Source organism: Pseudonaja textilis, chromosome 3 (assembly GCF_049901715.1).
Source record: "Pseudonaja textilis isolate UNSWEBS1 chromosome 3, rPseTex1.2, whole genome shotgun sequence".
In the NCBI taxonomy this organism is placed as follows: Eukaryota; Metazoa; Chordata; class Lepidosauria; order Squamata; family Elapidae; genus Pseudonaja; species Pseudonaja textilis.
This window is the reverse complement of record NC_141992.1, coordinates 102125600-102151493: the sequence shown is the minus strand read 5'-3', so window position 1 is coordinate 102151493 and position 25894 is coordinate 102125600. Positions and strand designations below refer to the sequence as shown.

At 37.7% G+C, this 25894-nt stretch overlaps 1 protein-coding gene across 5 annotated transcripts in view; it reads left to right on the top strand.

Moving 5' to 3' along the window:
* Positions 1 to 25894, top strand: part of PRRC2C (proline rich coiled-coil 2C) — a 79361-nt gene that overhangs the window by 17691 nt on the left and 35776 nt on the right. For all 5 annotated transcript variants that reach the window (XM_087930506.1, XM_026703394.2, XM_026703392.2 and 2 more), the window contains exons 9-20: positions 64 to 151; positions 872 to 986; positions 1704 to 1784; positions 3033 to 3573; positions 4209 to 4369; positions 5438 to 5684; positions 6306 to 6519; positions 7032 to 9389; positions 13956 to 14158; positions 14484 to 14638; positions 15412 to 15760; positions 16277 to 16362. In XM_087930506.1, the coding sequence (XP_087786632.1) occupies positions 64 to 151; positions 872 to 986; positions 1704 to 1784; positions 3033 to 3573; positions 4209 to 4369; positions 5438 to 5684; positions 6306 to 6519; positions 7032 to 9389; positions 13956 to 14158; positions 14484 to 14638; positions 15412 to 15760; positions 16277 to 16362 (4598 nt within the window). The remainder of the gene's footprint in view (positions 1 to 63; positions 152 to 871; positions 987 to 1703; positions 1785 to 3032; positions 3574 to 4208; positions 4370 to 5437; positions 5685 to 6305; positions 6520 to 7031; positions 9390 to 13955; positions 14159 to 14483; positions 14639 to 15411; positions 15761 to 16276; positions 16363 to 25894) is intronic.

The following is a 25894-nucleotide window of genomic DNA, read 5'->3' as shown; positions in this document are numbered from 1 at the left end:
ATCAAACTAAAATTGCAAACAGAAAAAAGTATTCAACGTGCTAATCTCCAATTTGTTATTTAGGAGCTCAAAGTGAAGTAGATTATACTGAACAGTTGAACTTCAGTGATGATGATGAACAGGGAAGTAATCAGAAAGAACAGGAAAACAGGTAATAAACACACTGATACAAAAAATATAAAAACCATCTGCTAGTCTTTTATGTTCTGTGTATAATGTTTGCATTAGTTTGCCATTGTGATATAGTGCACAGGTATCTATGGGGTGTAAATATCTGTTTAACTATAGACTTTACATTAGCTAAATAATGTTGAGCATGTCGTTATCCATCTAGCTTGTTTCACATTTGAGAACTAACATTGTGTAGTGATTAAGGAATTGGACTAGAAGCAGAGAGTTCCCAGGTTCTAGTCCAAGGGTCTTCAAACTTGGCAAGTTTAAGACTTGTGGACGTCCAACTCCCAGAATTCCTGAGCTAACATGACTGGAGGAGGAATTCTGGGAGTTGAAGTCCACAAGTCTTAAAGGTGTCAAGTTTGAAGACCCCTGGTCTGGATTATCAGTCACCTGTGCTCTTTCAATGACTTTGGGACAATCATCTCTCAGATGTGGCAGAGAGAGCAACAGGTATGTGATCTGAAGCTTCTGAATAAAAGGCAGGGTGTGTATATTTGTAATCTCTGCACGTTTCTCATGATGTTAATTTTGTTTTTCTGCGTTTGGTTGGTTCATGGTTCCATTTTCAGCTACCTTAAAAACTTGATGGGGTTGCTTTAGTAATGCAATATTTATGAAATTAGTACAAAGATTGTAAAATAAGTTTGACATAAAAATATATGCAGAAATGTTTCCATTGATATGTTTTATGCAGTAATGAATTGACTAAAGATGTAGACAAGAAAGATGTAGAAGAACCTAAATCATCTTCTGCTTTGCCATCGGTTGGAACAAAAGGAGCATATAGCAAAAACAGTCAGTTTGACCAGGTACGTCTTGTTACTATCTCTTTAGAATCATATTGTTCCTAAAGAGCATTTTTTTTCTTCAGCTAAGCACATATGCAAAAATGTGCAATTTTTTTTTCATGCTACAAGTGGCATTTATGGTTCCAAGCAGAATTTCATTTATTAGTTTATGAAAATTTGAAGTAAAAATATTTCTTCCTTCGCTTCCAGGAGCAATTAAATTTGACCTTTTTCCCATTGATCATTTAAATTAACCGTAGCCTTTTATGATTAGGGCTATGTGTAATATATGTATAATATATATTTATGTGTTAAGTTTCATTGCTTTGGCAAAGCGTTGTCTTCCATAAATTTGAAATATATTTTGATTACACATTTTAGGCACAAGCAGAAGATGCTTCGTTTCGGCAAGACTCTTGATTAATGTTTACTTGTTCTTGGTTTCAGTATTTAAAATCAGCTAGGTTTTATGGTTGTTAAATTCTGTTTGAAATGTATGTATGTATAATTTTATCATGTCCTATATATCAGAATAATTTCATATTTTTAAAAACAAATAATTTTACATGTTTAAATAGATAAATTAATATGTATTAGGGAAAATATTTCAATTTTTCCTTCTTTTACACTCTTCCTCTAAGTAAAATTTAATTTGCCCCATTTGAAATGACTAACTTTGTTCAGCGTTTTAATTTCATACAAATATCCACAAAGACTTTTTTTATTAAAATCTAACAGGGACGTGGAGTGTTGCCAGCACAATCTTCAGTACTTGAGAGAAGTAATACTTCTGGACTTCATGCAAAATCAATTCTTCAGGTATCATCAAAATGTTTGTTTAAAAGAAATAATCTCTGATTCATATACACATTTTCCTTTACCTGTCTTTTTTAATAAAATGCTGATAGCTTCTGTTGGAATAATTGTAAGAAGTTGAATTTGCACACTTTTTTTAAAATGCCTTTGCTGAATTCATAGGCTGAACTCCAAAATGAATGTGTGGGGTGTATTTGTTTGTCTTTTTTTCTTCTAACTGCAGTCATTTATTCTATATTAGATGCAGCAAGTGATGCATTTATTTATTTAACTGATTTATATGACCACAGATCTTAAGCAACTCTACAACAACCATAAAACTAATAAATGAGGCAGTAATAAAAAAAAAAAAACCTGTGCCTTAATTATCCCACTTGGGATGCTTCACTGCTACTTCCATGCCTTCTACCCATATAATAGCAATAGCACTTAGACTTATGTACCGCTTTGCAGTGCTTTATAGCCCTCTCTAAGTGGTTTACATGGTCAGTATATTTCCCCCAATAATTTAGGTTTTCATTTTACCCACTGAAAGGTTGAGTCAACCTTGAGCCTGCTGAGATTCGAACTGCCAAATTGCAGTCAGTTGGCAGTCAGCAGAAGTAGCCTGCAGTACTGCACTCTAACCACTGTGCCACCATGACTCATAATGCCAGCACATCAATAAAAAGCAAGGTCTTGATGGTTTTCCAAAAAACCTAGAATGGAGTCCTGTTGAATTGCTGGCAGAAAGGGTACTGCAAGGTAGGGGCAGCCACAGAAAAGTCATGCTTCTGAGGTCCTACTAGATGGCAAGATTTCAGGGAGGGAGATTAAAATTTAAAATACAAAACTACTATTCCTTAAATTTTAGATTTCAGTAAGCCTAAGGAATTAAAAATTAATTCATGCACAAGTTCAAAATAATAAAGGCCTTGCAAACAAATACTTAATCTTTTAGAAGAAGGATTATTTTAAATATCTCTTAACACTGAAAATGTTCTTGTATGTACATTTTAGGGATTAAGTGTTCTTAAATGTATATACATTTTGATTATTCTTTCGTGAAAATAGATCAAATTCTAGGATCTCCAGCAATGATTTTTTCATTTATAATTGGTACTACTTATTGTTTATTAAACCTGGGTGGAGATTTTATGACAAATTATTTTGAGGTCTCTCTTCCAAAGAATTTTGCCTATGTATTAAGGCAAGGGAATTTAATCGTATATCTTTGGTTTAGATGTTTACTGTTTTGTTTTTTAATTTTAGCATCCACTTCCAGATCGCATGGCAGGATCAGGAAGGCAAGGTTCCTTTCCTCCTAGGCCAGTACCAGATGATGATGAGATTTGGAAGCAGAGGCGAAGACAGCAGACAGAAATATCTGCATCAGTAGAACGAGCCCGTAAAAGGAGAGAAGAAGAAGAGCGGAGAATGGAGGAACAAAGAAAAGCTGCATGTGCTGAGAAATTAAAACGCTTAAATGAGAAATTTGGGTGTGTACCAAAGCCAGCTCAAGAAGACCCATTGAAAGAAAAAGAAAAGATCAGAGAAAGTGACATTGAAAGGGAAAAGGAAACAACTATTGAAAAGGAGAAAGAAAACGTGATAGATGTGGAAATAAAAGAAAATCAAGACAATGACAAAGAAATTGAAAAGGAGAAAGAAAGAGAGGAGAAAGAAGAAGTGGAAGAGATACCTAAAGTAGATGAGAAACCTAAAACTGAAATTTCTGAGCCTCAGGAGTCTGCCATTGCCCCAGTGATATTAGAGAAACAAGAAAAAGAAACCACCAGTGAGGAAGAAAGAGGTTTGCATCAATTCTTTTTGTTAATGTAAAATATAATTGTCATCCACATACAGTTATACTTTAGTTTTCAGCATTCCTTGTTTTCACTCAAGTTGACTAGAACTTTTGGCAATATTTCAAGATCTATACCTCAGATTGGAAGCAAACAGTATTTTGTGAATACTAGAATCTAAGCCAGATCTAGACTTTAAAAATTTGGACTTCCTGAAATAGGCATTGAGGAACACATTTTTAAATATGTTTAAAATAGAGTTTTGCAAAATAGCAATAGCACTTAGACTTATATACCGCTTTACAGTGCTTTAAGCGGTTTACAGAGTCAACATATTGCCTCCAACAATTTAGGCCCAGGCAAATAATGCCTGGAAAGTCCGCTACAGTATAATTTTGAACATTTTTGGTACCCTAATAATCTGCAGAGTGCCCTTAACGTTCCAGTATAACTTTAGTTGGAACATCTGAATATTTTGAAATTGATTCTTAGGTTTAATACCAGCTTGCCTAATTTGAGATTTAAGCTACTCATGACAACTTTTTATAAAACACTGAACTATATATTTTGTTTCGCTCATCATTTTAACAGTTAACTCATACAGTATGTGGCACTAATCTTTTCTGTCTTTCCCCTTGGACAGACTGTCAACTTGTTTCCACCATACAAGAAACTAGTCATAACGAAAAAGACAATTCACATGAAAATGAGCCTGATTCTGGAGCTCAGCCTCGTCCTGCTGTTTCTTCTGGCTATTCAAAGCAATTTCAGAAATCGTTGCCACCACGATTTCAGAGACAACAGGTAATGGATTTATCTTAAGCTTTATAGTACATATTTTATTCAATTGCCTTTATGAAAACAAATAAGTAACTAAAGATTGCTTATAACTGTAGATTCCACGGAATAAGTACCATATTTTTTGGAGTATAATACTCTCCGAAGTATAAGACGCACCTAGCTTTTCGGGAGAAAAACAAGAAAAAAAATCTGCCTCTGCTTCCTTGCAGCAAACAGCCTGTTTCAGCTTCATCACAACCTGATTAGCACAAGCAGCTGATTGTTGGTTGGATTGGCCTCCTGACGATCAGCTGTTTCAGGCTGCAGAGATTGTCATTGCCTATTGCCATCTCTGTAGGCCCCATTTTTGGCCCCTGCATGCCCCGTTTTTGGCCTCTGCGTGCCCCATATTCGCCCCGTTCTGGGCGGCAGGGATGGGAATGGGCGGAAAATGGGGCGTATGGAGGTCAAAAGTGGGTTGCGGAGGCAGAAATAGGCTGTGGCAATCCCTGCAGCCTGAAAAAACTGATTGTCCGGGGGCCAATCCAACCAACAATCAGCTGCTTGTGTTAATCAGGCTGTGTTGAAGCTGAAACAGGCTGTTTGCTGCAAGAAGGCAAATTGCTGGGAGGCCAAAGGGTGGGGGTCGGTGGGTGGGTGGGGCTTCAGCAACATTCACTGTATCAAATGCACAGGCATTTCCACCCACTTTGAGGGTGGAGAAAGTACGTAGATTGGTTGCACTCCGAAAAATATGGTAATAGCTTCCATGATCCAAATATAATCTAGCAATTTTATGTTAGTTGCTCTTTCTACACCTATAGATTATATCTGTGTACTATTTTTGCTTAATTTACATGTTTTATATGTAAATAGAAATTACTTGTTATTTATTCATCTACCCATCCATTGTCATAGTTAATGCTACCAAAGTTCCCACCATAAAGAGAGAGAATTGGGAGTTTGGACACCAAGAACATTAAATTAATATTAAACATAATATTAAAACACCTGTAGCTGAAAATATGAATTAAATATATAAATTGTACAGAGGAAACATTGATTGTATTTGCCATATTTGCTTTTTTGTAGGAGCAAATGAAGCAGCAACAGTGGCAACAACAGCAGCAAGGAGTTTTACCACAATCTACACCATCACAACCTTCTAGCAGTCCTGTTCCCCCACCACCACATAGACCATTGTATCAACCTATGCAACCGCACCCCCCACATTTGACTTCTGTGGGTTTTGATCCAAGGTGGCTCATGATGCAGTCTTATGTGGATCCAAGAATGATGTCAGGAAGACCTACTATGGATATGCCTCCCATGCATCCTGGTATAACTCTTACTGTATGCTGTATACTTCTATCCTGAACTTCTCAATTTTCTCATTTTTCCTGATCTTGTGCTATAGATCATCATAAATATTCTGAGATTAGGCATTTCAAAGGGTTATTTCAAAGTGAGTATGTTGAAAGCTACCGTACTATCATTATTAGAAACATTCCTCTAATGACATTATTTTGAGGATAAATGAATAGCTACCAGGAATATGATCTCTTCTGTGGTTGTGCCCCAACTGCAAAAATACGTTCCTACAACAAAATATATTTATAGGATATGTTTGTTTATACATTTTTAAACAGTTTTTCACTGTATGTTATGGGCTCTAATAGTAACTTAGGAATAGGAGAAAGAGCTGCAACCCAGTCAACAGCTGGATAATTTTAAGAAAGCCTTTCAGGCTTGTCCCTCCTTTGTGTCTTATAGGTAAAAGAAGGGTTTCTTGTTGATGTGATTTTGTTGTATTAACATTAGTATTAACATTCATAACTTTGTGTTTTTTAATCTGATCTGTTTGAAGGACTGACAGTTTTATCCCTCCATATTAACAGTCAGAAGAATCAGATGACAATCCTAGCACTTATGCTTCTTAATTTGAATATCTCCATTTCAGGAATTATACCTCCTAAACCACTTCTGAGGAGGGATCAAATAGAGGGGACCGGAGCTGGTTCAGATTCTTTTGATCATGTTACTCGATCAGCGAGGGAACATGCCATACCACTGACAGAATCACATATGATGTGGGGGTCAGAACCATATGCTCATGCAGATCCTCAACAGACTAGTACCTCCCCCAAAATCCTTGAAGAAACTATCGATATAAGGTAATCTTCAGATTTTTGTGTATGGTGTGGCTTCCTTCTCTACGATGCTTGCATTCAGGCATACCTCTGACTTTCAAAATATAAAAGGATCAACATAATTTTTTCTAATCAGTGGTTTTTCTTAGATAATAACCACATTCTTCAGTACAATTGTCTCTCTTGGACAAACAACAGAAAAATGTAAATGTAATTCCAGCTCCATTAAACTATTAGAATTAACAGATGGATATTTGGCAATGAAAAAGCAGAGGCATTGTCCTTCATTTTTATTATGGACTATTTTCCACTTTAAAAAAGATTATCCAGCATATCCCTCATCATTATCTACTATGCCCTTGAATATCAGCTATAAGGTATAAAAGACATCTACAAATAGCTATTAATATTGCTAAAATAGTTCAGTAGTAAACTAAATTTAAAGCTTGTATATACAGGTGTCTCTCATTTAGCGACCACAGTTGTTTAGAATGGTTGATAAGAGTTCAGCTGAAAATGTGGCTTGTTTCCTCTAGGTCTGAAGAACTCTTGGATCAAGATCAAATAATAGTTCAAGCAGTGTACTCAGGAGAAGAGGGTCAGTTAGACCCCCATATAAAGACAGACTTCTTCAAAAAATCTGAGGATGTGAACATACAGACTTCAAGCAGGTCTTTAGAAAATGCACAGCCACATCAATCTGATACATGTCCGTTGGCAGTAAATGTTGAAGTAACTGCAGGAAATATTTCAGAAAGCTCCAAAGAACAACAGGTGCCTATAGAAGAGAATAATTCTTCTCTGAAGAGAAGCATTTCTCATGGATCAACTCATTCTTTGAAATCAGAAGAACCAGTGGGCAATACACAGGCAAATGTTCCCAAAATAAACAACAGACACACTGAAACAAAAGAACCACTGCTGGAAAGAGTAGACAGCAAGCAAAAAAAGGAGGGGTTTACAAGTAGTAGGTTGCTAGAGGGATCAAAACCTGAAAAGCCCTTTAAACCTAAATCTGAAACTAGGTGGGGTCCAAGGCCAGGATATGGTAGAAGAGAGGAAGGTAGTGACAGACCAATGAGAAGATCTGGTCCCATCAAAAAGCCTATTCTTCGTGATATGAAAGAAGAGCGTGAACAAAGAGAGGAACGTGAACAGAAGAAAGAACGGGAGGGAGAAAGACTGACAAACGAGAGAGTCAACAAAATTGAGAAAAGGGATCAGATGCTCATTTCCAGGTTAGAACCAGAGAAAGCCACTACAGATGATAAGAAAACATTGCAGAACATATCACAAACTGCAGAGTGTACAGACAACTCCACAGAACCTATAATTACATCTACTGTTCAGCCTGTCACTGTACAGCAGGCAGCAGTAGTACTTCCTGTATCTCAGCCGCCAGCTACAGTCCAAACACTTCCACCTTCAGTTCCACAGCCAAACACTCCACAAACTGCAGTTGAGGCTCCACCACTTAGTGTACAAGAGTTACCAGTTCAACAACCTGCAAATGTGAAGGAAGAAAAGCAGCCAGAAAAAATAATTAGCAAAGAACAAACCGTAGAAAGACCTGGTATTGAAACCAGACCAGTAAAAAGGGAGCCTGGAGTACCTCCCAGAACATACTGGAAAGAAAATAGGGACTGGTTTCCAGACCAAGGATACAGAGGAAGAGGACGTGGAGAATATTACTCTAGGGGGCGCAGCTATAGAGGTTCTTATGGAGGCAGGGGTCGAGGTGGCAGAGGTCACAATAGAGATTATCCACATTACCGAGATAATAAACCCAGAGTAGAACATGTTGCCTCTGGTCCTCTTAGGCAGAGGGAGGAGAGTGAAACCCGTAGTGAGAGCTCTGATTTTGAAGTAGTTCCAAAACGGCGAAGACAAAGAGGCTCAGAAACTGACTCTGACAGTGAAGTACATGAAAGTGCAAGTGATACTCTTCTGTCAGACAAAGACAGCTTAAGCAAAGGCAAACACCCAAAGAGAGAAGAAAGGGCAGATGTTAAAAAATCTTCAAAAGCCCTACTATCTTTCAAACCTGAAAATAACATTCGTGGGGACCATAGAGTTGTTGATAAAACATATGTAAGAGAAGATGAAAATAAGACCAAACCAGGTTTTCTTCCTAAAGGAGAACCTTCTAGACGTGGCAGAGGGGGGATGTTTAGACGTGGTGGAAGGGATCCAGTTGGTCGCCCACCTCGACCATCTATTCTTAGGAGACCAGGATACAGAGAGAATCAGTGGAATCCAAGACAAACAGAAATCTCCAAAGCTGAAGATGGAGAACCGCAACGAAGACATGAACATTATGGCCCTATACAGTTGGATAAAAGACCTCCTGCAAAGTTTGAGAGGAAATTTGATCCTATAAGGGAACGACCACGAAGGCAAAGGCCTGCACGACCTCCCAGGCAAGACAAGCCACCACGTTTTAGGCGATTAAAAGAAAGAGAGGCGGCATCAAAAATAATTGAAGTCACAACTAGTTCATCATCAAGTGTGGCAGTGAGTAATGCTGTTAATGAGCAGCCAAGCACTACCTTGGAGGTTTCAGAAAGTAAGACACCTGACTTGTCCAATCAGAACTCTTCAGACCAGGCAAATGAAGAATGGGAAACTGCTTCAGAAAGTAGTGATTTCAATGAGAGACGCGAGAGGGATGAAAAAAGATTAGCAGACATCACAGCACAGGGAGCTGTTAAGACAGGAGAAAATACACTAATTCCTAAAAGAGAAATAGCTAAGAGAAGTTTTTCCAGTCAGAGACCTGGGGTTGATCGGCAGAATCGCCGTGGCAATAATGGCCCATCCAAATCTGGACGAAACTTTTCAGGGCCAAGAAATGAAAGGAGAAGTGGCCCTCCAATAAGACCTGGAAAAAGGGGGTAAGTATGTTTCCTAGAAAAACCTAACGTAGAAGGCTTCAACAAAAAAGCCAGTTCTGTTATTTTACTTTGCTGGAATTTTAAATTTAGAATTAGAATTTTCTGTTGGCCAAGTGTGATTAGACACACAAGGAATTTGTCTCCAGTACATAAGCTTTCAGTGTATATACAACAATAGTGCTAGATCATTATCATAATCACTGTAAAATACATTCATCGTAAAACATTAGATACAACACTTAGTGAAAGTCATGGATACTGTAAACAATCAACATAAATCATAAGTAAACAATATAAATTGTATATACAAGCAACAAAGATAATTGTAAGATAAAGGTGATAGGTAATAGGGAAGATGAGAATAATGATGGTAATTCTACCTTTCTAGATAGTTTGACAGCGTTGTTGGGATTAGTTGTTTAGGAGAGTGATGGCATGGAGGAAAAAACTCCTTGTGTTTAGTTGTTCTGATGTGCAGTGCCCTATAGAGTCGTTTTGAGGATAGAAGCAGGGGTGGGTTTCTACCGGTGCTGTCCACCTATGTAGACCGGCAGCTCTGAAGAGCAGAAGACATAGAACTGGTTCTACGTCTACTGATGTTTTTGCCCACCCGTCCACTCGGGCTCTTACCTTTATTTCCTGATTTTTCAACTTCATCTGCTGAACGAGGCACAGCTAAGAAAAGAGGGCTGATTCAAAGGCTGCTTCTTGGCAAGCATGCTAATGATGATTAACAGGCGTGGCTCACAGCAGGCAGGGAAGCTCGTAAATCCTGAACCAGTGGTTAACCCTGTCATATCCCACCCCTGGGTAGAAGTTGAAACAGTTTATGTCCAGGATATGAGGGTTCTAGATATTTTCACAGCCTTCTTTCTGGCTTGTGCAGGATATAGGTCAGTGGACGGCAGGTTGCTAGCAGTTGTTTTTTCTGCCGTTCTAATTATCCATTGAAGTCTGTGTTTGTCTTGTTTGGTTGCAGAGCCAAACCAAACAGTTATAGAGGTGCAGATGATAGACTCAATAATTACTCTGTAGAACTGTATCAGCAGCTTCTTGGGCAGCCTAAGCTTTCTGAGTTGGCACAGGAAGAACGTTCTTTGTTGTGCTTTTTTGATAACATATTTGATGTTTAAGTCTTGAGATGTTATAGAACCTAGATTTAATTAAATGATTTTAATTTTAAATTATTTTTAAAAAATAGTAGGTTAATGCTTCAAATTTTGATTCATAGGTATTTCAGAACACGAAGGAGCATGAATGCAGCACTTGACTAACTCATTTTGCAGCCACATCTGTTTCCCAGGTTGTGCGGTTGCAATGGAATTCTGAACATAGCAGCTGTACAACCTTGAGGACAGATATTGTCGTATCTGTTTAATAAGTTGTAGACATGCTGTGTTCACATTTCAAGGCTTCTAGCTCTTTAAAAGAAACATGAATCCAAACTTGCACAGCTCTGAAAGTTATTTCCATTTAAAAGATAGGAATAGGGAAATGGTTGTTACAGGGCTGTGATGGCAAACTATGGCACGCATACCACAGGTGGCACGCAGAGCCATTTGTGCCAGCACGTGAGCCCCAATCAGACTTACCTCACTGGGCATGCACGTGCCTCCCAGCTTATTTTTGGCCCGTTTGAGGCCTTCCAGAGGCTCAGGGGAAGCCTCTGCAGCCTTTGGAGGTCGAAAAACAGCCCTGTTTCGTCACTTTCTGTATTTCTGGAAATACCGGAAGTGATGAAACAGGCCCATTTTTCAGCCTCCAAAGGCCGCAGAGGCTTCCCTTGAGCCTCTGGAAGGCCTCAAACAGGCCGAATTAAGCTGGGAAGTGTGCGCATGCCCAGTGCAGGTAAGGGGGCTTGAGGGGGCACACACATTGTCTTCTGAGCATGCATGCAATTTTCAGCACAGGAGCCCAAAAAGGTTAGCCACCACTGTAATAGGGCATATTTCTAAGAGGGAGGGGAAATTGATAAGAGATAAATTTACTGCAGTTAAAGCCAGCATCATAAGTGGTCAGAATAATCCTTTCTCTCTCAGTTTCTTTTCTTATCGTTTCTTGGAAGTTGACAGCTGAAAATGCCTGATAATATTTGATCTCTTGCATAGTTAGTCCTTAACTGATGATCATAATGGAGCCTGCCTATTACAGTTGGAAGTCACAAATGGCTATTAAGTGAAGCAACCATGTGATTATCTCACTTATGATCCTCCATTTTTCTCTTCCTGATGTGGTTGTTAAAGCACAGGATGCAGGGGGCCTGGGGGAAGCCCTGGGAGACCTAGCACAGACCCTGCCCTAGGCCTCCCCTGCTCCCTGAAGTATCCCTTGTTCCACTTTCTGCCCCGATAGGTCCCCACAGTCCTGTTTCCCATCCCACTGGGCCCCACAACTTCCTCTTCACCCCATGTCACTCATCTTACACCCTTCAAAGAGCTCCAGGGCTCACATTAAGGAAGCAGAACAGGCTGTGCAATTCCTGGGCCACGTGGCATGATCTCAGAAGTGTCTGCCATTTTCAGAGTACCCACAATTCAGTGCAGCTATCCAAACAAGGCAGCTGCTTCCGGGATTGCACCAGGCATTATTTTTATTCAGGAATAATGAGCCTGCTCTGTTTTGCTAATGTTGAAAGCTCTTGCTAACAGATTCCTCTTTGGAACAGGTAGATATATTTAAATTTCATGCTATCATCACTTGAATTGCTGCCATAGGAAAACATTGGCTCAGGATAAAAGAGGCAGCCTGATATTTTAAATCAGACTAATTAAGCTTTCTCAGAATCCGTGAACTTTCAGGCTGAGTACATTCTTTGCAAAAAAAAAGAAAAACCCTCATTTTTTTAGAAGATGTTTTTTTCTGTCTATGCACTTTTTGTGCACCTTCATTTTGGCACACTTAGAGGCAAAATAATGGAACCAAAGAATCCCCTTGGTTAACTTTACTATATTTTCCACTTTAATAAGGACACAAAGAAATTACTTTCCCAAAATTAACAATTTTGGACAAAACCAAGACTGACATTTTGATCTTGGAGACCCATTTCACCTGGAAGTATGTTAGAATAAATTAATAAGAATCTGCTTGGGTTTTGTTTGTTTTTTTAAAAGCACTGCCATTTGTTAATTTCTGCCATATTAAGGAGGTTTTTTTTCAATTTTGTGTAAAACTGGTTACATAAATCTTTTGTGCATTTTTATCAAAAGACAAAGCCTATAAAACTGCATTATTTTTTATATCAGGTAAATGTAATGATTTGTAAGAAAGCACTGGCTTGAAATATTTTTTAAAGTGAAAGGTTGTGCTAACCAAATTCAGTATTTAATCATTGTTATTCTGTATGTTTTAAGCTACAATCCATATATTTTGTGATCCATAGAATGGTTAAGGCACTACAGCATATTTTAATGGTGATTATGTATTGTAAACATGTATGAAAGATTTGTGTTTATACTGTGGCTATAATTCTAAACAGAACTAATTCAATTCAAAACATGTTAGACAGGAAAATAGATGTTTTCATTTGCATGCTTTCCCCCCTTTTATGTTGTTGCTACTCCTGTTTGGATTAATTGCACACAAAACATTTCTGAATTAAAAAATGCACAAATCTTAATTTCAAAAGTAAAATTTGTTGTCCAATAAGGACAGATATTCCTCTATAGTTGGAAGTCCATTACATTCCTTCCTCCTTATCTCTCCACTCCAAAATCTTAGGCATGTGTTGAAAGAAACTTGTTGCATTTGTCAAGAAAGGACAAAATAGACTTAGTCCACCACTTATAATGACAATTGGACTTGGAATCTTGGTCATCATGGAAAGCAGTTATTAAGTGAGACTCCATGTGACCTCTTCATGCAATGACTGCAATCCCAGCTCTCCCAGTTGTGGTCGTTAAGTATAATGTGGGTTGTTAAGCAGGGCATTGGGTAGAGGGCCCGGATCTCCTGGACTTTGTGAGGTGGGAGAGAAATCTCTCAGTGTGCTGAAGGAACAGACCTCAGAACTAGCGAAAATGTTAATAAATGCCATTGTTTTTGGAGGCTCAAAATCCTGGTGTTCGCTGGCATTTTCACTAGATTTGAGGTCTGTTCCTCCAGGCTCCAATAGGCTTTCCTGTCCCTGTATGGGGGCGGGGCGGGGAAATCCCTTGGCATGCTGTGAACATACCTCAAATCCAGCATCACCTGTGCTTGTAACCTTCCCTGCTGTCTTCCCCATTGACTTTCTGGAGAAGCTGCCAGAGAAGACTCCAAATGGCATTCACTTGATCACAGGTCACTTGGCAACTTGTCATAAATGTGAATAGGTTACCAAGTGCCCAAATTGTGGCCATGTAATGGAAGAGGTGCAACATTTTACAGTGGCCCAAGCACCCATTCTGAGGCTGTTGTGACTGCATTAAGCAACCATAAGTTGAGGTCTACCTGTACGTAAAATGAGGCATGAGGAATTAAAATATGGACAAGGTTTCATAATGTGCTAGATGCCATTATTTCTTCCAATCCTGTGCTTTAACTAATTATTTATTATTGCTAAATTAATTGGTCCTGTTTCTTGTACAGACCATTTGAAGAACCGATCCCTGTTGTGATTAGCACTGAATCAGTAAGCAGCAATTTGCATCAGGAGGAAAACGGTAACAGTGCTACTGTGTCAAAAGGTTCCAAAGATAGCAACAAGAAGCGGGAAGAGACCAAGTCTGGCCCAAAGAAACCCAAAGAGAAAGTGGATGCAATCTCTCAGTTTGATCTTAATAACTATGCAAGTATGTACTTGGAAAATCTCTGTAAGATACTTAAGATTCATAAATGCTCCATTCCTGGAGATTTTCAGGAAAAGATTGGATAGCCATTTATCCATGATCGTGTGAGAATTCTAGCACTTGGCAGCGGGTTGGGCTAGAAGACTTCCAAGATACTTCCAATTCTATGATTGTATGTAGTGCTTTCCTCATGAAACATCAAGTGGAATAGTGGTGTTGGGGAAGGGGGGGGTCCTTTCCCCTGAATAAATTAAACATATGATAATGACCATTGCTTTAAATTGGTGCCTAGGTATAGGTCTGATTAAAATTTGGACTTCCTTTATAGGTGTTGTCATTATTGATGACCATCCTGAAGTGACTGTAATCGAAGATTCCCAATCCAGCTTGAACAACGATGGTTTCACTGAAGTAGTGTCAAAAAAACAGCAAAAACGTTTGCAAGATGAAGAACGTAGAAAAAAGGAAGAACAAACAGTGCAGGTTTGAGATCATGCATAGCATTATTTTTTCTTGTAGAAAGAAGTATTGATTTGAATTATATCTAGTTCCTGAGATAATTTCAGTTACACTCTGCACATTCTTTAGTCCCTGCAAAATAATTGTGATTTACTCCATTTTGTTATGTCCTGTTCTATTTAGAATCTTACAGGAGAAGTTGATCTCATACTCCAAACGATTTACATAATTAATACATTTGATCACTTACTATCCCTCACCACATATTGAGTATTCTGTGGCTCTTCAGTTGTTGCTGAACTACAACTACTTGCATATATCTTACTATGATTCATATTCCTTGGAGTTGAAATTGAGAGACATCTAGAGTAAATGGTGCTCAGACATCTATTCTACTTGAAATTAATGCCAACATTTCCTGGAACATTCTTCCTTGCAGGCCATAAGAATTACCATACTGGATCCAGTTGTGGGTCTAACTAGTTGAATATTCTGTTAAATCATCAACATGGTGTCTTTTAAATTATTTATTTGTATGCAACGCCTGATTCCAGGTTATTCATCATTATCTGATAGATAGTTGATAAAATGGCCATGGCAAAAATCTTACACTTGTAGGAAGGAATATCTAATCAGTCTGCTTGTGCTATATAAATTCATCTAATAATTTTTTAACCATCAGTCAAACATATTCCTTGAATTAAGTGGATCATTTGGAAAACATTGTTTTGTCATTTAAGCATTTCAATTTCATCTTTCCCTAGTGGATCATCTCTCAACAGTATTTTCTTTCTCAGGTCTGGACCAAAAAGAATTCAAATGAAAAAGGAAGATGCACAAGTTCTAAGCTACCGCCCAGGTTTGCCAAAAAACAACAACAGGCAACTGCAGCGGCGGCGGCTGCAGCTGCTGCTCAACAAGGTCAGGCTCAACCACAAGTCCCATTGCAAGGTGTAACTCAGATTCCAAGTCCACAAACTTCAGTTCAGGCACAAACACCAGCAACTTGTGCATTGAACATCTGTACAGACTATGCAGGAACAAGCAAAACTCTGCAGAATGCAGCTTCCCATAATGCTGTAGGAACTGAATTTTGGGATAATAAAGTACCCCCTACAAGTGTCCTCAATGACATCTCTAAAAAATGTAAGCAGAGACCTTTTTTCCATCTAGCTACATATACAAGAAAAGAAAAATGTGTACTTTAAGGTGTTGAATTAACTTATCTCCCTGGGCTTTTCAATTTCTCTCAATATGAAAAATTGAGCCCTTCATATGATATTGTTATGGTAAAAATTAGATCTTAAAAGCTAATTAGATCTTAAAAGCTGCATAGTTCAGCCACACACTCTTAAAATCTATATCGTCTATTCCTTTTTTTTCTAACTCTTCCAAAGATTATCGTATCTACCACTATATGTGAATATTGCCCAAAATACAATAGGAGCTGCTTTACTACTTTAACATGCTGTGTTTCTCCACTTTTTTCTGGATCAATTCCAGAAATTTTTGTTCTTCAGCTATACATTGTAGTAAGAAATTTGTTTTCCAAATTTCCTGAGCTCAACTGTATGGGAGGTAGCTTTAAACCACTTTTCAGAACTTTTGCTAATACGTCTTCCTTTCAAAAATTCTGATTTACTTTATTCTTGGAACTTTTAGTGGGGCCTATTAGTCCTCCACAGCCACCTTCTGTCAGTGCATGGAATAAGCCTTTGACATCATTTGGATCAGCTACTTCACCAGAGGTATGGAAATATATAGCTTGAATTTTGATTTAAAACTTGCCGTGTGTGTGTGTGTGTAGAAAAACTTGTATCTAAATAATATATTAGAAGCTATATTTTGGGCATGTTTCAGTTTAAAAAAATGTTGTGTTGCATCCACTCTAATGGAATGGTTTCTTACCAATTTGCTATAGATGTATATGTACATATACATCTCCAGTTACAACAAATTGGACACCTATAAGTTTTGCTTTTTCTCTCTCTTTGGATACAACAAATCATTTGGACAGAGATAGGCCCAGACAAATCCAGGCAGCTATAGCCATATAGAAAGGGATGGATTTATGAAGTAGAAAACAGAAGGCTGTGTTTACTGAACAAAGTTCTATTGACATGAATAGGAAAAAAAACTCCTTGCAGACATATAGCTAGAAATATGTGGAAAGCACTCCTAGAGGACTTTAAAACAATCCCAGCCATTTTTTCAGCAAAGGATCTTGCATTCAAATCAAAGGAACTAATATGCTGAAAGGGTAAAAGCTTTCTCCCTGACAAAGAATCTGTGATTTCTTCTGAGAATGCGAAGCCATTTCCTTCCTTTTTTTTTCTGTGATGCTTTTGTTCATCATAATTAATTGAATAATGATTAGAGTTTTAACTGTTTCATTCACTTGTATCAAGGAAAAGTGACACAAAAGGTGCCTGAAAGTATCTTTTCTAACACAAAGGTGTATGTTAAGACCTGATGGATACAGATTCATCTTGTTTCATTTTTTAATAATAATTTTAAATACATAAAATTCAGTTAGTTAGTTCTGTTACAGTATAATAAATCCTTCATAATATGTTAGAAATGTACTAATACAGGGAGTCCTCCTACTTCCAACCATTCGTTTAGTGATTGTTCAAAGTTACAGCAGCACTGAAAAAACTGAACTATGACCAGTTTTCAAACTTAAAATTGTTGCAACATCCTTATGGTCGTGTGTTCAAAATTTGGATGCTTGGCAATTGGCATGTATTTATGACAGTTGCAGTATTCCAAAATCATGTGATCAACTTTGACTATCTTCTGACAAGCAAAGTCAAGGCTTGTTGGAAGTCAGATTCATTTAACAATCATTAGTAACTTAACTGTTAACTTGTTGAAAGACAGGTTGTACTATGGTACAAAATTCGACAAAAGTCAAAGACTATCTGTAATGGATAGTGTCAACTAATACAGTGCTCAGGGTTTCTTTTTAACGGTCTATTTTCTAACCTATTTTTAAGGCATCTAGAAGCAAAATCCAATTAAGTGCTGATAGTCCTCAACCTACAACCACAGTTGAGTCCAAATTTTTCTTTTCTTTTTTTTTAAAGTTTTAAAAGCAATTTTATTTACAAATTTAAAAACGTACAATTTCAAAAATACAGGAACAATAATATGTGAATAACACATAATTCTTTACATTTGTTATCGAATTTGGTAAGTCCTAAAAATCATTATTGGCTAGTACTATTCACATCTTCACTCATTATCCTAAGCGCTAAATAATTCACAAGATACTCTATTTTCATGTTGGTTTATAACTACTCTTCTATTACGAATACATTCATGTTTTTTAACTAGTAAACAAAAAAAATATTATAAATGGCTAATAATAATAGTAGTAACAGAGAAAAGAAGGTTTAAAACCTTTAATTGTTTTTATATATTTAATATAATATAAACCGCTGAATATAATTTATATTTTAGGTTCATTTACATGTTTCCGCTTTTATTGTCTACCCACTTATATCATTTATCCCATATCCAGTAGTAATCTGTATCCTCCTTCCCATTAATTTTAAGTGTAAGCCTCTCCAATTGGGCACACTTATATGTTTTCTGAACAGCAACCTGTATCAGTGGTACATTTGGGTTTTTCCAATATTGTGCTAATGAAATACGTGCCACAGTTAATAAATGGATGGTCAGGTGTTTTACTTTGGTGGGGTAGTCCCCTTTGATCATTCCCAACAAAAATAATTCCGGTTTCCACTCCAGCCCACACTCTATAATTTCTTCTATCCACGTTTTTATTTTTAACCAATATTTCTTTATCTCAGGGCAAGTCCACCATGAATGAAAATATGTACCAAATTTCCCTTTACATTTCCAACAGCAAGGATTGGCTGTCAGAAATATTTTGGCCAGTCTAGAGGGTGCCAGATGCCATCTCTACATCATTTTGTATAGATTCTCCTTGTGTGCTACTGATTTGGTTAGTGTCAGGTTTTTCTGCCAGATTTCTTCCCAGACATCCAGATCAATACTATAACCCAAAAATAAATAATTATATAATTTGGAACTCAAACTTTTCTCAGGGTTTAAAAGTATTTTATCTAAATACCGTATATACTCGAGTATAAGCCGAGTTTTTCAGCACATTTTTTGTGCTGAAAAGAACCCCCTCGGCTTATACTCGAGTCAGATTCCCTCTGGAAAAAAAAATGGTGTGGAGCTCCGGATCTGGGCAGCCGCTTCCCTGCTTCCGTGTTTCCTTTGCAACTTGTAAGCCTGGGGGTAATCGGAAGCAGAAAAGTACTTGCATGAGGATGTATTGTTTTTTCTTTATTTAACTGTTTTTTTGGGGGGGGGGGAATCCCACCATCATGTGAGAATGCTCAGACACGAAATCTATCCGCCTGAAAATAAGTGTGTGTGTGTGTGGGGATTTTAACAGAGGGAAGACATAGGGAGAAGGCAAAAGCGACGGAAGATCCTTCAGGGGAAACTGAGGGGGAGACTCACCCTTGGTCCAGATGAGCCCCCTTCCCGCCCTAAGGAAGCAGAGGCAGCCAGCAAGGGCAGGCAAGCCCCGCTCGCGGACTCCGTCCATCCTCTCTCCCACCCACCCACCCACCCAAAGCCACGAAGTCCCCAATCGCACAGCCCAGAATCGTCCTCCCCTCAGGGGCAGCAACGACACCCGGTGTTTCCTGAAACAAGAAGCTCCGCCGTGCAGTGAAAGCGCCCTGGCTCTAGGCTCAGAAAACAACGCGAGGTGGCTTCGTTTCCTTAGCCCTAGCTGCTTTCAGTCCGCTCGGGAGGAGGAGGGGAGGAGGAGGTGGTGGCAGCGACTCGCGTTGTTCTCCTCCCCTCCTTCTCCCGAGCGGACTGAAAGCAGCTAGGGCTGAGGAAACGAAGCCACCTCGGCTCGCATTGTTTTCTGCAATCTCAGAAAACAACGTGAGCTGCTGCCACCCCTCCTCCTCCCCTCCTCCTCCCGAGCGGACTGAAAGCAGCTAGGGCTGAGGAAACAAAGCCACCTCGGCTCGCGTTGTTTTCTGCGATCTCAGAAAACAATGCGAGCTGCTGCCACCCCCTCCTCCTCCCCCTCCTCCCAAGCGGACTGAAAGCAGCTAGGGCTGAGGAAACGAAGCCACCTCGGCTCGCGTTGTTTTCTGAGCCTAGAGCCAGGGCGCTTTCATTGCACGGCGGAGCTTCTTGTTTCAGGAAACACCGGGTGTCGTTGCTGCCCCCTGAGGGGAGGACGATTCTGGGCTGCGCGATTGGGGGACTTCGTGGCTTTGGGTGGGTGGGTGGGAGCGAGGACGGACGGAGTCCGCGAAGCGGGGCTTGCCTGCCCTTGCTGGCTGCCTCTGCTTCCTTAGGGGCGGGGAAGGGGGCTCATCTGGACCAAGGGTGAGTCTCCCCCTCAGTTTCCCCTGAAGGATCTTCCGTCGCTTTTGCCTTCTCCCTATGTTTTCCCTCTGTTAAAATCCCCCCACACACACACACACACACACTTATTTTCAGGTGGATAGATTTCATGTCTGAGCATTCTCATATGACGGTGGGTCTTTTCCCCCCACCTAAAAACAGTTAAATAAAGAAAAAACAATATATCCTCATGCAAGAACTTTTCTGCTTCCGATTACCCCCAGGCTTACAAGTTGCAAAGGAAGCAGAGAAGCGGCTGCCCAGATCCGGAGCTCCACACCATTATTATTTTTTTCAGAGGGAATCTCACTTGAGTATAAGCCGAGGGGGTTTTTTTCAGCACAAAAAATGTGCTGAAAAACTGGGCTTATACTCGAGTCAATAAGTTTTCCCAGTTTTTTGAGGCAAAAATAGGTGCCTCGGCTTATATTCGGGTCGACTTATACTCGAGTATATACGGTATGTGTCTTTCACCTCAATTCCGTATTCCTTTACGTCTTTGTTGTATCTCAAGTTTATTTGAAAATATGACCAATTATCAATAACTATCTCTTGGGATTCTAGTTCCTGTTTCATTTTAATTCTTCCTTCACTATCTAATATTTGGTAATATTTAAGTCTTTTACTAATGTCCATAGTATTTAAGTGAAACATTGCCTCCATCGTTGAAAACCACCTCGGGATTTTAGTATAATGATTCTTTATATCAGTCCAAATTTTAATTAAAGACTTTCGGAATACATGTCTAGTAAAATATAGATTATTTTTACTATTCAGGTTCCATAAAAATGCATGCCAACCTCGCTGTAAATCATGTCACTCCAACTGTAAAATCCTATTATTCCTTAAATCAATCCAATCTTTTATCCACACTAATGCCACTGCTCTATAACATGTCTCCCAGACAGGTAGTCCGAATCTACCCCTGCTTTTATTATCTTGTAAATAAGCTTTTTTTATCCTTGTTTTTTTCTTTGCCCAGAAAAATGTCATCACAATTCTATCTAAATCTTTTTTCATCCAGTAATATTGGAATTGTTTGAAACAAATATAATATTTTAGGTAGAACATTCATTTTGATTGTTGCTATTCTATCTAATAATGAAATTTTCATCTTATTCCAATTTTCCAAGTCCTTTTCAATCTGTTTCAGTAATTTAGTATAATTACCCTCTCGCAGATTTAATGTTCTATCTCTTAACCAAATTCCTAAATATTTAATTTTATTTACAATTTGTAATCTTGTCTTTTCTTCCAGTTTTTTTTTGTTTACTATTTGTTATGTTTTTAACTAGCATTTTGGTTTTTTCCTTATTGATTTTTAATCCTGCTAATTTACTGAATTTATCTATTTCATTTAGTAGATAGAGCTGATCCTGAGTCTATTGGATCTTCTTTGACAAAAACCATATCATCTGTGAAGGCTTGTAATTAATATTCTTGATTTTTTATTTTAATTCCTTTAATTTCTTTATTTAATCTAATTCTGTCCAGCAAAGTTTCCAAAATTGTTATAAAAAGCAGAGCTAAAAGCGGACATCCCAGTCTGACCTCCTTCCTTATCTTCAATGATTTGGTAATTTCTCCATTTAATAATACATTGGCCTTTTGTGTGGCATAGATTGCCTTCAACATTTTTACAAAATTAGCTCCAAAATCCATCAGATTAATCTGCTTTTTCATAAAGTCCCAGTTTAAGTTATCAAAGGCCTTTTGTGCATCCAGAAAGACCAAGGTCACTTGGCTTGCAACATAATATTCCAATATGTCTATTATTGTTCTTGTGTTATATTTGATCTGCCTCGTGGGAAGAAATCCATTTTGATCTGGGTGAAATTTATTACTGAGTATTTTCTTTAATCTTTCCGCCATTACCGCCAGAAAAATTTTGTAATCTGAATTTAAAAGGGATATTGGTCTGTAATTCTTTGTTTGATTGGCATCTGCACCCTCTTTCGGAATCAATGTTATGTATGCTTCCTTCCAAGATTCTGGTATTTTCCAGTAATACCCCATTGCAAACCTCTAATAGCATTATCTCTAGTATATCACATTTCTTTATATAGCTCATTTGGTAGCCCATCTGGGCCTGGAGTTTTGTTTCTTTTTTTGTTTTTGAATCACCGCCTTTAGCTCGTCTAAAGTTATTTCTTTATTAAGCATCTCTTTTTTATCCTCTGATATTGGATAGAGAGTTCCTTCTTTCAAATATTCTTCTATTTTATTTAAATCAACTACTCTTGTTTGTAAAGGTCTTCAAAGTACTCTTACAATTTCCTTTTTTTTCCTCCTGATCTGTCTCTGTTATTCCATTTTTATCCTGTAATTGATATATCGTTCTTTTCAGATTTTCTTTTCTTAATTTATATGCCAGCCACCTTCCGGGTTTATTTGCATGTTCGAAATAGTTTTGTTTCCTCTTGATCTAAAATATTCATCTCATGTTTAACTAATGCTAGTTCATTTCTAATATGCTCATCTCCCGGGGTTTCCATTTGCTTATTTTCCAATTTCTCTATTCTTTTTGTTAGGGCTTTCCACTTTTCCTCTCTTTCTTTGTTTCTATTTGCTATATAAGCTATCGATATTCCCCTTAAGTATGCCTTCATTGTATCCCATAGGTTCTGCAATGAGGTATCCTGCTTTTTATTAAATTTAAAAAAACTAATCAATTTTTCCCTAACTTTTTGAATATATTCTTCTTCTTTCAGTACTTGGGAATTAAGTGTCCATCTACTTTTTTTTATAATGACTGTTTTTCCAAACTATCTGTATCGGGTTGTGATCTGCCCATGTGTTAGCCAAAATTTTTATGTCCTGAATCTCTTTGTATAGCTCGCTATTTACCCAGGCCATACCTATCCTGGACCATGATTTGTGTGGGCTGGAGTAGAAAGTGAACTATGATATTCCTGGGTTCCTTTTTCTCCACGCATCCACTAATTCTAATTCTTCGACCATCTCTATAAATTTCTTAGGCAATGTATTCCGTTTCTTATATTGTCTTTTGTTCACAAGCATTATCTTGTCTATTATCTGTTATTGCATTATAGTCTCCTATAATACAAATTCTTGGGTTTCCAAATTCTATTAGTTTTTCATATAAGCTTTTGTAAAATTCACTCTGGTTTTTGTTAGGGGCATACATCCCCACTGATGTCTTTTTATTTTGCATTACCACCTCTACCATTACTATTCTTCCCAATTCATCTTTATAAATCAATTCTGAGGCTATATCTTCTTTTATATATAATTCTACGCCTCTTTTTTTCTCTTTCGCCAAACTTTTTATTTAATAAGTACCCTTCATCTCTCTTCTTTATATGAACTTCTTGAATACATATTATATCCGCTTTCTGTTTTTCTAACTTAAAAAATATTCTTTTTCTCTTAGCTGGGTCATTTAACCCATTAATATTTATAGATATCAAATTCACTCCTTTATCCATTCCTTTCTTACTTCTATCCCTCGATATTTTTACCCGTCGTTTGACTTCTCGTCCTCACTCCTATTTCTTCTCTTCCCAACGTCTCATCTCCTTCCCTCTCCTTCTCCCTCCCCTGGTTTCTAGATTGTAGTTCTTCTTGGCTCGGAATTTCATGATCATCCCTGCTGCTCAGTTCTTCCTCTATTTTCCGATTTGGTCAAAGAATTCTTGAGCTTTGGTTCAGTTATCTATTCTCACCCTTTTTTCCTTCCATATTGCTAGTATACTCTCTGGGGTAATCCATCTAAAAGATACATTTTTTTGTTTAAGTAATTCGTGAGAAATCGATAGTCTGTTTGCGAATTCTCCTTGGCACCTGTTTTAGAACAATCACTTCTCTATCTTTGTATTTTATTCCTTCATCTCTCGTAATTCTATAAATTATATCCTTCACTTGCCTCCTTGCAAATCTAATATACACTTCTCTGGGGAGTCTATGCCATCTCGCGTAACTCGTGTACACTCTGTATACGTTGTCCAGCTCATTTACCATCTCACCTCTATCTCTGTTCAAAAGCTCCGCCAACATCTCCGCCATCACCAACAGTAAGTTTTCTCCCCTCTCTTCCTCCATGGTCTGGAATCTAAGATAATAGGAGGTCTTGTCCATCTCAAGATGAGTCAGGGTCTCATTGGTCTCTTTATTCTGCTCCTTAATTTGTTCCATGCCTTCCAACTTCTTTTCTGTTTGATTAGCTTGTTTTTCAATCGCTTTAATCTTCTCTTCGTTTATTTTAATCAATTCTTGGATCTAGCCTATCTTTCCATCCAAAATTTTTGACTTCAATTCTCATTTCTCCTGACTCATTTTTTAATTCTTCTTTCATTATTTCTCTTTCTACTTTGCTTTCCATATGGTTTTTGGACATCGATTCCTGCAATGTCAACATCATACTTTGGATAGTTAAGAATGTGGTTTGAACCAATTGTGTGCTGGTTTGGGCTGTGGATTTTTCTGGTGCCAACATCCCTTCAATCATTTTTTTGGTCGATGGGTAGATGGTGTTACTGCTGGTGTCGGTTTTCTTCCTACTTTAGTAATGGTGGTAGATGTGCTGGTTATATCTTTAATAATTCTTCGTTGTTTCTCCACTATCCTAGCTATATTCTCCCAAGTCGTGTTGTCTACTACCATCAACTTTATCTGTGTTTTACAATTCGATTTTCTCAATTCTCTAAGCTTTTATATTACTGTTTATCTGCTTGGTCTAATTCCTTACCACCGTTAGGCAAGGAGATTCTTATCAGTTACTTAACTATATTTTCAAACTTTCCAGCCCACTTTACTTGTTATTACTTTGTTCACCTCACATTCTATTAGTATTGTATCTAGTCTTAATGAATTCATTAAATTATCCAACAAGTCAAAAAGTCATGCAACTATGTTTAAGTATATAACAATTTTATAACCCCAATTGCTTCTTTAAATTAATTGCTATATTTCAGTTAATATTATCTTAAATATTTAATAAGAATTTAAATTTCTAATTAATATTTTTAAAATATATTTATATTTCAATAGTTCACAGTATTTAATATAAGGAGGGTAGGAGAAAGAGAGGGAAAGAACAATTAATTATCTCATCTTTATATTAATCAATATATTAAGATCATTAATCTATAGTCAATCAGATATATGTAAAGAGTGAAAGAAAAGAAAAATATAAAATGTACTCCAAAGGGGTTAAATATCACTTACTTAAATTAAAACCTATTTCAAAATAACCAATCAATCTTGTTTTCTTATTAATTAAATATATACCCTAAGTAAATAGAAAATGAGATTATACCATTCCAATCAATTTTAAAGGAGAAAAAGAGAACAAAATGAACACTCAATGAGGAGAGGATTTACAATCTCCTTTTTCCCAAGTGTTTCCTTAGTTATCCAGTTATATCCAGTAAGAACTTCAAGTCTCAATTCTCAGTTCTCAGTTCAGTCTGGTACCTCTGCCACTTTACTCCGCTCTTCTTGTCACAATGTCTGCCTCCACGAATTGCACTGTCACTCCTCTAATCACTTCCAAAGATTTCAGTTTCACAGTTCTTCTCCACAATAGAATACTCTACACGGTATGTTCATGTGGCTGGAAATACAAAACTTTCCTCATCAATAGTCACTCTTCTTTCCACTTTCCTTTTTAAAAGCAATTTTCTGCTTTATCCGGTGCTATGGGTAAACAGCTCAGTCTTGCTGCCACTTTCCACTTTCCCCCTTCCACTCTGGCATTTCACACACGTACCAATTACCTTTCAAGTTTATCCATTAATTATAATCCAACATCAATTTCCTTTCGGCCTTGTTCCCGGACTCCAAATTGGATCTCGTCTTTCCACTTCCTTCTCAAAGTTGTTCCGTCGCATCTTCGGGCCAGCC